Source organism: Amblyraja radiata, chromosome 41 (genome assembly GCF_010909765.2).
Source record: "Amblyraja radiata isolate CabotCenter1 chromosome 41, sAmbRad1.1.pri, whole genome shotgun sequence".
Taxonomy (NCBI): domain Eukaryota; kingdom Metazoa; phylum Chordata; class Chondrichthyes; order Rajiformes; family Rajidae; genus Amblyraja; species Amblyraja radiata.
Window position 1 is genome coordinate 10,492,551 of NC_045996.1, and position 13,238 is coordinate 10,505,788.

The following is a 13,238-nucleotide window of genomic DNA, read 5'->3' on the forward strand; positions in this document are numbered from 1 at the left end:
CTTTGATTTTCCAGCATCTGTAGTTCATTCTTAAACATTTATTCTAAATCTAAGGTTGACCAAAACTGTATTGCATAAATATCTTTATAATACAAGTTATTTTTGAATAAACATCATTTTGTATTAACAGGAGTTGTATTTGTGGTGTGACTTACTTGCTCTGCGATTAAAATGCCAGCAGGCAAGTCAAATAAATGATTTGCAGCCAGAAATGGGATCTGTTTAATTTAATAAATAATCTTATGACTGCACTAAATGACACCAGAAAGAACTCTTAATTGTCAAAGATATCTGATCACCCCTTAGAACAGTGTTTCTTAACCATTTTGGCATACGTACGCGCATACACAAACAAAATACTGTATGTGGTATGTACCTTTGTTAGGTTCCTAAAAATGGGCTCAACAAATGGATATGTTATTTATAACCCCTTCATGTCCCCCGGTAAAGCCCCAAATGACCCCCCGTGGGTGTCCCAACCCCAAGGTGAAGAATCACTGCCTTAGAAGATCAATGTATGCAGGAAAGGTAGGGTGAAAACAGCTAAAAAATTGGGGGGGGAAATCTCACCACTCCTTACTCTGTGAACATTAATCAAATTATTCACAAACCTCATCAAGGATTGTACCCTTTGATGCAATTTGCCGGTCATCAAAAAGCTTGTTCTTTAGTATTTTAAAGCGATTTTCCATCATCCTACGGGACTCTCGTTCTCTCATGTTGTGTAATATTGCCTTCTTACGAGCTTGACAGAATACAGAGGACTCAAATGCCTAAGAATAACAAAACCATTTAGAAGCCAGTTGAGCCCATAGGATAAAGGTCAGTATTGGTGTTTGAGGTACAATGAGCATCTTAACTAATCACATTGAATGGCGGTGCTGGCTATAAGGGCCAAATGGCCTACTCCTGCACCTATTGTCTATTGTAATGATAAATGAGGTTTAATGAAGCGTATTGTAATGACAATGCAACATAACCAAACATTGGATTGGACTCACCTTTCTTTGAGTGGAGTGGCTGGACGATTGCGAAGGCTGGAAATATCCCCTAAAGAATAGGAAAAGTTTATAAGGGCTTATGCAGTCCATTGCAACAACTTATTAGCTTAAACAGATCTCAAATTTTAGCAACAGCTAAAAAAAATAAATGGAAACGCTGCATGTTTACAAAACTTCATTTCTTAAAATTCTTGCAAATTAGATTATCCAAAATAGGTATCAAAATCAGATTTAAAACCAGATTTTATCTGTAAATTTAGCAGGTTATCGAAATGGGGACTATGACCAAAACTGTTCACTGTGCTTGGTACATGTAACAACAGTAAACCTAAACCATAGTTTAAGGCAAGACAGAAAAGGTAATTTCTCTGAGGTTTCACAATTCTGCAGAGTGAAGACTGCATAGGAAGTGAGCTGGAGAGAAGACTGCAGAGAATGCTATTGAGGATAGACACAAAATGCTGGAGTAGTTCAGTGGGTCAGACAGCATCTCTGGGGGAAAATGAAGAGATGATCTTTCGGGTCAGGACCCTGCATCAGACTGGTTATAGTTGGGAGAGTGGGGGGGGGGGGGAAGAGGCAGGACAAAGCACGACTGACCACAGACAACCCCAGGCAAGGAGGTTCCTTGACAGGAATATTTTTGGACAAAGGTTAGATATAGAAACAGATATGAATCCAGGAGGGATACATACCGTATTTCCCGGCAATGAAGACGCACCTGCGTCAAAGACGCACCCCCATTTTGTGTCGCTAATTAAAAAATAAATAAAACAGACATTTCCATTCGCCATGGTGACCGCCATTTCTATTCACCATGGTGACCGCCATTTCCATTTACCATGGTGGCAGCCATTTCCATTTGCGGCCATTTCCAGTACAAAACACAGATAATGTATATACCGGAGCGGTAATAAAAAAACACAGCTTTCGGAAAAGATTACATTTAATTGTGCACGGAACAAAGATTACAGAGATTACAAAAATGAAAAACATTTTAATCTTCAAATCCGAAAAATTCACTACTATCATCCGAATCTTCAAAGGCTACCGGTAATTCATCAGGGTCATCACTGCTGTTCGAAGCATCACTATCATCAAAGAGATAGTCGTCTTCTGAGCCATCCAACGCGTTACTGATGCCACATTTTTTAAAAGCTTTGACGACAATTTCAGTCTTAACACGGCTCCACGATTTTAAAACCCACTCACACACCTGAGCAATGGATGGCCTTTTCAAACGACCTGTTTTTGTTAGATCATGGTTTTTGCTCCTCATCCACTGAGTCCATTCCTCTTTCATAAACAATTTAAAGGGCTTGTTGATGGATACGTCCAAAGGCTGAAGTTGGCAAGCTAATCCACCGGGGATCACTGCCATTTTCGACCTCCCTCTTTTTAGCCTTTCTTTCGTAGCTGTAGATAGGTGAGCCCGAAACTGGTCCCACACAAGTAGGGATGGTTTTTTAATGTGGCTACCGGGACGCCGTGACCAGACCTTATCCAACCATAGCTTCGTTCCATCCCCATCCATGCATCCCTTTGGATGCACGTGGATAATAATCCCAGGTGGAATTGTGTCTTTTGGCATGGTTTTCCTCTTAAAAATAAGTAGTGGTGGTAATTTAGTCCCATCCGCACAACATGATAGCACTGCAGTGTAGTGGGTTCTCTCGTGTCCAGACGTCTTTACAATTATTGATTTGGAGCCTTTGATATCCCGTCTCATTTGACACTAGATCAAACGTTAACGGCACCTCATCCATGTTTCCAATTTGTCCCAGTTCATAGTCATTCTCTTTTCTTGCATTGATTATGAAGCTATGAAATGCATTGATTTTCTTTTCATAATCTTCAGACATCTTTTGAACAATTCTTGTTTTAGTTCTCATTGAAAGTCCATTTCTCTTCATAAATCTATAGCACCAACTTGACGTGCCTTGAAAATCATCCAGACCTTGTGCGGCTGCCCTCAACTTTGATTCGTTAATAATAGTCATTGCTGACACTGACCTGCCCGCATTTCTCTCCTCATCTATCCAATTCTTAATTTCTTCCTCGAGTTCTGGCCACTTTGCTGCAGAACAATGCAGGCTACGTTTAAATCTCATCACAGGCTTCAACAGGTCCTCTTGCTTCCTCCAATAACGGATCATTTTCTCAGTTGGTGGTGGTCCAAAACGTCTCTCAGCAGCCCTGTTGCCATGTTCTTTGGCATATCCAATAACTTTCAACTTGTAGCCAATGGTGTAAGAAAGCCTTTTTTTCGCAAACGCCATAATACATTTGAACAATTGACAGTGTTAAACAATGTACTGTGTTAAACAATTTACAGAGTTAAACAACTTAAACAGAATTTACACAGCTCCTATCTAGACCAGTGTTTGAAATGGAGAAAATCCCCGTGCTAACGCGTCGCTTCTGATTGGATTGCCTTTTTGTACTGAAACGCTTCCTTTAGGCCAGGGTTGTCAAATTCGCGGACCACGTCTTCATTGCCGGGAAATACGGTGGTTGTGAACTGCAAACTACTTAATGGACTTTTAGCGGGGGGGGGGGGGGAGAAAGGGAGGATTTTAAGAAATGGAGGAAAGGCCAGTATGGGAATGGGAGTTAAAATGGTTGGCAGCCAGGAGATCCAGTAGGCCTCGGCGGACCAAGCGCAAGTGTTTAACGAAACGGTCACCAAGTCTACACTTGGTTTCGCTGATGTACAGGAACCCACACTGGAAACACCAATTGCTGTAAATGAGGTTAGATGAGGTGTATGTAAATCTTTGTCTAACCTGGAAGGACTGTTGGGGTCCTTGGATGAAGTAGAGGGAAGAGATATAAGGACAGGTCTTAATTCAGGTAGGAATTTTGGGAGTGGGGTCAAGTTGAAGGGAAGTTGAAATAAATTGGGGGCATTACAAAAATACCTCAATGATCCGAGCTAGTTTCAACTAACATCAGAACATCTCCATTCATTTCAATGGTGAAGAGTATCCATCAGATATCAAGGTGTCTGTCAATTTACATTTGTTTGAATATCAGATATTTAATCAAGTTGATCTTTATTCAAGTTTGGTAAAATTTGTAGTCTTTTTCCCAAATCATAGAATTTTTGTTAAAGCATCGGTTATCAAAAACATTCAGTGTTTTGATGGCTTTGATGGTAATTAAGGCTTAGCCAACTGCTCAGACTGTTATCAGTAATTGTGCACCTCATAACATGACAAATCTACATCGCACAAGCTTCTCAAATGACGTTAGGAACAGATTTTTCCAAGAAATTCCCTTATTCCCACATATCTGAGAGAAGACTTAGCATTTAGGTCAAAATTGAGTTTAGGTCAATTGCTATTGCCTGCAATTTACTGCCCAATGAATTTAGCCAAGATATTAGATATCATTGCTTTAATTAATAAAATCTCGTGAAATTATTTGCAGAGATAACCATCATGTTACTTGCAACCAAACATCCTTTCAACTGTACCATTGAAGGTAAAATTTAAAAACTCACATGGAAACTTATTTACAAGAGGTTTATGATCAATATCACCCTCTCAGTACATACAATAAATAGGGGGATTACACATTATAGATTATTTTAAAGAGTTTCCATCCCATTTGGTTGCATCTTTGTGGAATACAACTCCACCAACATCATTACAACATCTGGCTCCCTCTTCAATGTGCTCAATATTCTGGAAATCCTTTCCAGCCACTGATCAGGCCACATGTAAATACATCTATACCCGTTACAATCCTGATACCTATCCTAGGCCGAAACACTGCTTCAGGTTTACTTTCGCTAGACTGCTCTTTATAATAGACTAGACCAAATAGGAACCATTGGAACCGAGAGGGAGGGATGGGGGGGGCAGAGAGGGAGAGAGGGGCAGAGAGGGAGAGGGGCAGAGAGGCAGAGGGGCAGAGGGGCAGAGGGGCAGAGGGAGAGGGGCAGAGGGAGAGGGGCAGAGGGAGGGGGGAGAGGGGCAGAGGGGGAGAGGGGCAGAGGGAGAGGGGCAGAGGGAGAGGGGCAGAGGGAGAGGGGCAGAGGGAGAGGGGCAGAGGGAGAGGGGCAGAGGGAGAGGGGCAGAGGGAGAGGGGCAGAGGGAGAGGGGCAGAGGGAGAGGGGCAGAGGGGCAGAGGGAGAGGGGCAGAGGGAGAGGGGCAGAGGGAGAGGGGCAGAGGGAGAGGGGCAGAGGGAGAGGGGCAGAGGGAGAGGGGCAGAGGGAGAGGGGCAGGGGCAGAGGGAGAGGGGCAGAGGGGGAGAGGGAGAGGGGCAGAGAGAGAGAGAGAGAGGCAGAGGGAGAGAGGCAGAGAGAGAGGCAGAGAGAGAGACAGAGAGAGAGAGAGGCAGAGAGAGAGAGAGGCAGAGAGAGAGAGAGGCAGAGAGAGAGAGGCAGAGAGAGAGAGGCAGAGAGAGAGAGGCAGAGAGAGAGAGGCAGAGAGAGAGAGGCAGAGAGAGAGGGAGAGAGAGAGTGAGGCAGAGAGAGAGAGGCAGAGAGAGAGAGAGACGCCGAGAGAGAGAGAGGCAGAGAGAGAGAGAGAGAAGAGGCAGAGAGAGAGAGAGAGAGGTCGAGAGAGAGAGGCAGAGAGAGAGGCAGAGACAGAGGCAGAGAGAGTGGTCGTAGAGCAGCGCCAGGGCCTGGAACTCGGCCTGGTTCTCATACTCAGCCCGGCCCTGGCAGTAGACTGCAGCCGTCAGCTTAGCTGCTGCGTGGTCTCTAGTCCAGGCCCCAACTTCATCTCCGGGCTCGTCCTGGGTTCCACCAGCGGCTTCTTTTTTGGCGCCGGTCACGGCCCCATCCCAAGCCCCGGGCTCGACTCTCACTCCAGCTCCAGGCTCTGCTCCAGCCCGGGCCCAGCCGCCTGGCTCGGCACGCGGCAGCAGCCTCCCCACCGGGCCGGGGGCGGCTAGGCGAGGGAGAGGGAGGGCTAGGGGGTAGAGAGGGAGTGTAGAGGTGTAGAGTGGGAGTAGAGATTGAGGGGTGTGGGGGGAGCACGGTGTCACAGGGGAGGGCTGGTACCCGAACGCAATACTCCACCATAGGTCCCAATACTCACCACTCCCTAGAGAGGGAGGGGGGGTAGAGAGGGAGGGTTATGAGATAGAGAGGGAGGGAGTAGAGAGGGAGAGGGAGGGGAGTAGAGAGGGAGAGGGAGGGGAGTAGAGAGGGAGAGGGAGGGGAGTAGAGAGGGAGGTTAGAGGGAGAGGGGCAGAGAGGGAGGGGGTAGAGCCCCAGCCTATATCCCTCCTCCTCATTTCCCTCATCCTCCTCTCCTCACTCCCATTCCCTGCCGCAGCACCTACGCAGGTCGTAGAGCAGCTCCAGGGCCTGGAACTCGGCCTGGCTCTCGTACTCAGCCCGGCCCTGGCTGTAGACTTCAGCTGTCAGCTCGGCCGCCACATGGTCTCCAGTCCAGGCCCCAACTTATCTCCGGGCTGGTCCCTGACCCCGGCTCGTCCTTGGATGCACCGGCGGCTTCTTTTTCGGCGCCGGTCACGGCCCCATCCCAAGCCTCGAGCTCGGCCCTCACTCCAGCTCCAGGCTCTGCTCCAGCCCAGGCCCAGTCGCCGGGCTCGGCTCACGGCAACAGCCTCCCCACCAGGCAGCGGGCGGCCGTGGACCCGAGCTAGGCTGCGGGTGTCGACCCGAGGACCCGACGGAGGCGGAGGCGGAGAGGAGAGCTCTTCAGCGCATCGTCAACAGAGCGCAACGGATCATTGGGACAGAGCTACCAGCCTTGGAGGGCATCTACCACTCGCGGTACCTCAGGAAGGCCCTCAGCATCCATTAGGACTCATCACACCCCTGCCACGGTCTGTTTCAACTACTTCCCTCCGGCAGACGTTACAAGGCCTTCTACGCCCGAACCTCTAGACTCAGGAACAGTTTTATCCCAAGAGCTATAGCGGCTCTGAACCGGCCCTAATGAGTGCACCCCCACCCACTCCCTTTGGACAGTCTCCCTCAGATGGTCACGTCAATCAATTCAGCTTGCTTATTTATGTATTGTATTTATTTACCTTTCTTGTACATCAGTGGAGCTGCACACTAAATCTCGTTGCACTGACGTGCAATGACAATAAAAGATATATTATTATTATTATTATTATTATTACTTGTGAGTGGACTGATTTTTTTCGTGTGTTTTAAGCGCTTGAGTGACCTTCCCGCGCGGAGTGTCCCGTTCTGACGGCAGTCAGATTTCTTTTGTGTATGAAGCGCATGAGTGCCCCTCCCGCGTTCTGACGTTAGTCAAAAATTTTGTTTTGTGCGCTTGAGTGCCCCTCCCGCGTGGAGTGTCCCGCCGTGACTTGGGAGTCGACTGTGACGTCAGTCGGAATTTTTTCCTTCTAAATGAGAACGTTGAAAACTTTAATAATTTGAAGCTGTTTGCAAAAGGTTTGTAATTTGTTAAATATAGGTTGAAATGCAACGGGAAGATATGTATCCTGTCGGCAGAGAAAATGTGAGTAGCATGTGTGAAAAAGGGAAGGGTGTGGCCAAGCGTTTGGAAGAAGATACAAATTAAGGCGTTAAAAGAAAGCCAACACAACCCTGGCTCACACAGACATTTAGAATCTTAAGAACAAAGGGAAGAGTTTTAGTATAATAGAGATTTAAGTTGGAACTTTCATTGTTCCTTACTGTTACTGACCTGTGTGGCACATCCAGTTTACTGTCAGTTGATGAATTTCGTGGTATCGCTGATTTGGACATCAGATTTCCAAATCCAACTCTACTTCTACTATTGGAATGAGTCTGCAAAGGGAAAGAATAACTGTTTAAGAAGGAACTGCAGATGCTGGAAAATCAAAGGTAGGCAAAAGTGCTGGAGAAACTCAGCGGGTGCAGCAGCATCTATGGAGCGAAGGAAATAGGCAACGTTTCGGGCCGAAACGTTGCCCATTTCCTTCGCTCCATAGATGCTGCTGCACCCGCTGAGTTTCTCCAGCACTTTTGTCTACCAGGGAAAGAATAACTCACAGTAGTTATGGATGTGGCAGAAAAAACAAATACCCAGATGGAAGATATTCTTCAAAATGGCAAATGCTTGCAAGACGTCTCATGCACAGCAACTTAAAACTAGTCGCAGCATCATTTGAACTGATATTTCCCCAGCGATTCTGCTAACAGTTCATCAAGCTTAACAGCATCTTCTGAGATGTGGCATTGTGGAAGATCTCTTGAAATGAGTAAGACAAATGTATAGATCTCCTCAGGATCTGCACTGAAGGAGTTGCTGCCGCCCAAGGAATTGGGAGTGGGACATTGCAGTGATCAGGTCCTGGCTAATCTAGCACATGACAAACAGATTCAAGCATTTATGGGGGGGAAAAACTGGCAGTTCTACTGATTTAGGTGGTAAGTGTCTGCCAACTTCACCATCTAAGTTGCTTGAAATGTCTTCTTATTTTGTGAGAGGACATCCATCCTCCAAGATACAATTATTTTATAATTCTCTCCCGTTCTCACCAACTTCACTTCCTACCTGAATGAATTTGGTTGACTGAATGCAAAATGCCCCACAAAAAAAAATGTAATTTTCATTAATAGCCATATCACAACATGCTACCCCCCCCCCCCCTCCCCCCACAACTGATAAACCAATCTAAAATCCTAAATAAAGCCATCCAATTGCTTCAGCATACTGGTAAACCCACAAAAGTTACTGACTCTGCTCAGTAAATGAAGTGCATCGTATATTTATCTGAAGCTCATGACTAACTCTGACTACATCCTTGCTCTGGCATGTCTCCTTATTTAATGAGCTTGAAAGTGTCTCAGTCACAGAAGTTTCGGATGATTGCTCAAAAGAGAACAGGAATTGGTGTGGGGACCAAACTTTACATGTCCATTATCGGCTCTGACCTCCCTACCGTCGAGGGGATCTATCGCAGTCGCTACCTCAAAAAGGCTGCCAACATCATCAAGGACCCACACCATCCTGGCCACACACTCATCTCTCTGCTGCCATCAGGTAGAAGGTACAGGAGCCTGAAATCTGCAACATCCAGGTTCATGAGCAGCTTCTTCCCCACAGCCATCAGACTATTAAACACAATTTCAAACAAACTCCGAACTATAACAGCCTATTGCACTTTATCAGTTTGTGTGTGTGTGTGTGTGTGTGTGTGGGTGCGTGTGTGGGTGCGTGTGTGGGTGCGTGTGTGGTGTGTGGGTGCGTGTGTGTGTGTATTTATGGTATATGGACACACTGATCTGTTCTGTATTTATGCCTTATATATTCTGTTGTGCTGCAGCAAGCAAGAATCTCATTGTCCTATCTGGGACACATGACAATAAACTCTCTTGACTTGACTGGGGACCAAACAAAAATGGAATCAGACTAGGAGGGTTTAAAAAACCCATATTACCTTCTGATAAGCTGCAACCAACCCCCCCCCCCCCCCCTCCTCCTATCCCCCATGGGCGAGGGAAATAACTCTCCATTGAGTAGATGTGTGCTTGACAACATTTGTTTAACCACCACTAAACTGAAAATATTTTTTACCTAAATATCCACAACTATTTTGTGTGCAACAAGCACTTAATTTTTAAGTCAAAGGCATTGCCACAGAAATATAATCTTTAATCCATTTAGTTTTCCAGCTTTCATTTCCATTGCCATTCGGTGCAGGCAGAATTAGGTGCCTACTCCTGCACCTAATTTCTATGTTTCTATGTTTCTATGCCATGATGGCAAAGCCAATGTCTGGTAAAAATAATTTGTTTCTTCAGAAGTATTTATTCATCTATACATACCTCTACCCCCAATTCTGCCTCAGTCACAGCTTCTGTATTTAAATTGAATGATCGGTTCCAGAGCTTGGAGCTTCTAAACGTATCTTCTCTTAACGTGGTAAAACTATTGCCTTCCTCTTCATTCAAAGGTTCCTCTTTTACCGTCACGGCACATATTTCAGAACTGTCAGGATCAACCAGCTCAGAGGAATTTATTTCCGACACCTCCTTCTCCATCTTAACGAGAGTTTTTCTGGAGTTGTGGACATCAAGGTCACATTTAAATTGTAATGCGTGATCAGTCGTTTTGTGATGCTCCTCAATCTCAGGTGCCCATTTTGTTTCGTACGTTCCAGTGACAGTAATGCCTCTATTTTTCATAGGAAAACCTTCGACAGTACCAGGGCTTTCATTGTATTCTTCTGGCTCAGGTAATTTCAATGGATCAATTTCCATTTTTAAGTCAGGTGTATCATTGTTTAATTCATCACTATTTGGTTTGGACTGGCAATCAGCCCTCGGAATGATAGTATGTGGTCTGTTGTGTTGTTTGACCTCTGTTGTGGTGTCTTCTGGAAAGGGATGTAGTGATTGGAGTGAGGAAACTTCATCCACCATATTCCAAGCTTTAGAGCTACTCTGAATTTGTGGCGGTACTCCATCATGGGTGACAACGTCACACGGAGATAAAGAGGTGGATAAACCTGTCCCAGCACTGCTTTCCACACTGTTTTTAGTGTACGATTCGGAACTTGTAGCAGCTGTTTTGCAACGAGGAGTGTTACCATCACCTTTGACAGCAGCAGTAGAAGGTGCAAGCACATCGACCGGTGGAGAGCTTCCTGGAATTAAAACAATACTAATCTTCAACAATTCTGTCTAGACTGTATGGCAATGGTCAAAGTATTATTTAAATAAACAATTAACCTGCAACCATCATACAAAAGGACATACTGCATGTGAAATCCTCAAAAAAGATGAAAGGCCATTCTGTTTGGCAACTGATGTGCTCTAACAAAACTTTCATTCAAAGTAATAATTCGCAATTCACCCTGCCGCTGGAAGTTAGACCAATCTTTGGATCTTTGATTTGTGAGGCAATGCATTGTGAACCACGTTGTAAAATCGCAAACATATTATCAAATTACAATTAAATCAGCAGTTAAAATGAACAATCAGGTAAAGGCCTAAGATTCCCCAGCAACTATGAAATGTTCACAAGCTTGAAGGTGCCAGGCATTTAAAAAAAAATTACTTGGGGGGAGGGGGGGGGGAATGTCATTCAGAGCTGCTGTCTGGCCTGCTGACTTACTCCAGCACTTTGTGTCTTTTTTGTTGTTGTTGTAAACCAGCACCTGCAGTTCCGTGTCTATCACATTTTTCCTCAAGGGATCTTATAAATAATCACGAGTAGTACCTTTATGCCGACTTCACTGCATCTAGACTTATCAGGTATTCCATACCTATAATGCATTTACACAATGAGACATTAAGAACCTTCCCTATATTATTCCCTGCACAATATTCTATGGCTGTAATCTCCCACTATGCTAGTTTGGTGGTTAAAAATATCAAGGTGTACTATTCTGATATCACACTTTGGACAATCATAGCTTTTCCCTAATTATTATAGTAAGGGGGTTACCAAAAGCAAGCCTAGATAGACTTTGAGTAGCAAATACAACTCAGCAGTACTAAATATTCTGGAGATACAAGGAACTGCAGATGCTATTTTATACAAAAAGAGACACAAATTGCTGGAGTAACTCAGCAGATCAGACAGCTTCTCTGGAGAACACAGATAAGTGACATTTCGGGTCGGGACGCTTCTTCAGACTCAAGAAAGGTCCCAACCCAAAATACCACCTATCCATGTTCTTCAGGGCTGCTGCCTGACCACTCAGTAACTCTAGTACTGAATACTCTGCGCATATCTACATTACATACCTAGAATGGATGATTGAGGGTTGTCAGGCTGTTGAACTGGGACTCGTCCTGGAGGCTTGGTGTAAACTAGTTGGAATACTTTCCCACTGGAGTGTTTATATAACTGTCGGCCATCTGCAGACTTAACAGGCCGAAGCATTAGATTTTCTCCTGGCTGTAGCTTCAAGGTGCTTGGGAGGGCGACGGAGCACTGTCGGCCATCTTGATCAAGAGAGTCAGTTGGTCCTAACAGAAAGATGAACCATTAAAAAAAACTACAGGAGAAGCCAACAATTCACGTAATTTACCACGGTAGACATCTTCTGAGGAAAAAACATTCTTTTTCCTACTCACGCCAATGCATTTTCAAGGTTATGATAGTGAAATAAATGTCAGACTCAGGAAAGTCATATATCATTCAAAATCAATACAACAGTGAAAGATGCACACAGTGTGTTTGGGATTAACAATCATCAATCTGAAATGTCAATTATTTATTTTGCCCCAGATGTTCCCTAATCCATAGTATGCGTTTTTATTTAAGTTCCCACACTGCACTATTTTGCTTTGGGAAATGCGTACATCGTGTTCAAATGGATCAGTGTGGCCAAAAGCTGGTAAAATGGATGACCAGACAATTATATTAATACATTCTCAGAGCCAGGAAGCCAGAAATAGTACCCAACGTACTAAAAAAATTGTATAAAACTAAGGTCATATGCAATATTACAAATGTTTATTAAAAAAGTCACTACTATTCAAATTACTCATTAGATATTTTCGTACAGGTATCAGGGGTATGGGGAGAAGGTCCAAGAATTGAGTTAGGAGGGAGAGATAGATAGATCAGTCATGATGGAATGGCAAAGGGCCATTGATGGACCGAATGGCATAATTCTGCTCCTATTACTTATGAACTTGAGAACACTAGACGTGAAAAAATATTCTGTTGCTACATCTTCTGTACAACAATTACAAAATAACATGCTATTAAAAGCGAACATCATGCATCAAAGTTGTCGGTATATGTAATAGCAGGGCTGGGGTGGAAGATTGCAACCTTCACGTGGTCCGCCCTGTTTCGACTAATGCAATCAACTCGACGTGCACAAATGGAAGATCAAATAGTACAAGTTGTCCACCAACTTTAGGCTGTGCACGCCACACGAAAGAAGAAGATAGCAGGGCTGCGTTAGAAAAAATGAAATTTATGCTGATTGAACTAATTGTTCTTGTTTTATAGGAGTTGGCTGCATATAGCAAAATAATCATCAGAAACTTTTGAAAAATAGTTTTAAGTTTAGATACACATAAAATCCCAAACGTTGCCATTTCATGTGGGAAGTAATGGAAACTATCAGGAGGTTAGCTGTTATTTATCTGACAAAACCTAGATCACCAATTTAATGCAAGGATTACATCATGTTGTGGCCAAATTAGCATGTCTATTTGAACTCGAGATTTTTCAGATCAGTTTCATGATGTTTTTGATTGAGAATTAGAAATATCCAAACACTTATAGGACATAGAACAGTACAGCACAGCAATGAGCCCTTCAGCCTACAATGTT

The 13,238-nt window shown here is 44.3% G+C and overlaps 1 protein-coding gene across 6 annotated transcripts in view; it reads right to left on the minus strand.

Annotated features, from left to right (window-relative positions):
- LOC116967820 overlaps positions 1 to 13,238 on the minus strand; it is a 55,845-nt gene that overhangs the window by 24,911 nt on the left and 17,696 nt on the right. For 5 of the 6 annotated variants that reach the window (XM_033014429.1, XM_033014430.1, XM_033014436.1 and 2 more), the window contains 5 exons: positions 11,690 to 11,914; positions 9,764 to 10,584; positions 7,656 to 7,759; positions 1,002 to 1,050; positions 612 to 773 (listed from right to left, as the gene is read on the minus strand). In XM_033014429.1, coding sequence (XP_032870320.1) covers positions 612 to 773; positions 1,002 to 1,050; positions 7,656 to 7,759; positions 9,764 to 10,584; positions 11,690 to 11,914 — 1,361 coding nt within the window. The remainder of the gene's footprint in view (positions 1 to 611; positions 774 to 1,001; positions 1,051 to 7,655; positions 7,760 to 9,763; positions 10,585 to 11,689; positions 11,915 to 13,238) is intronic. The other variant, XM_033014434.1, reaches the window with a different exon arrangement.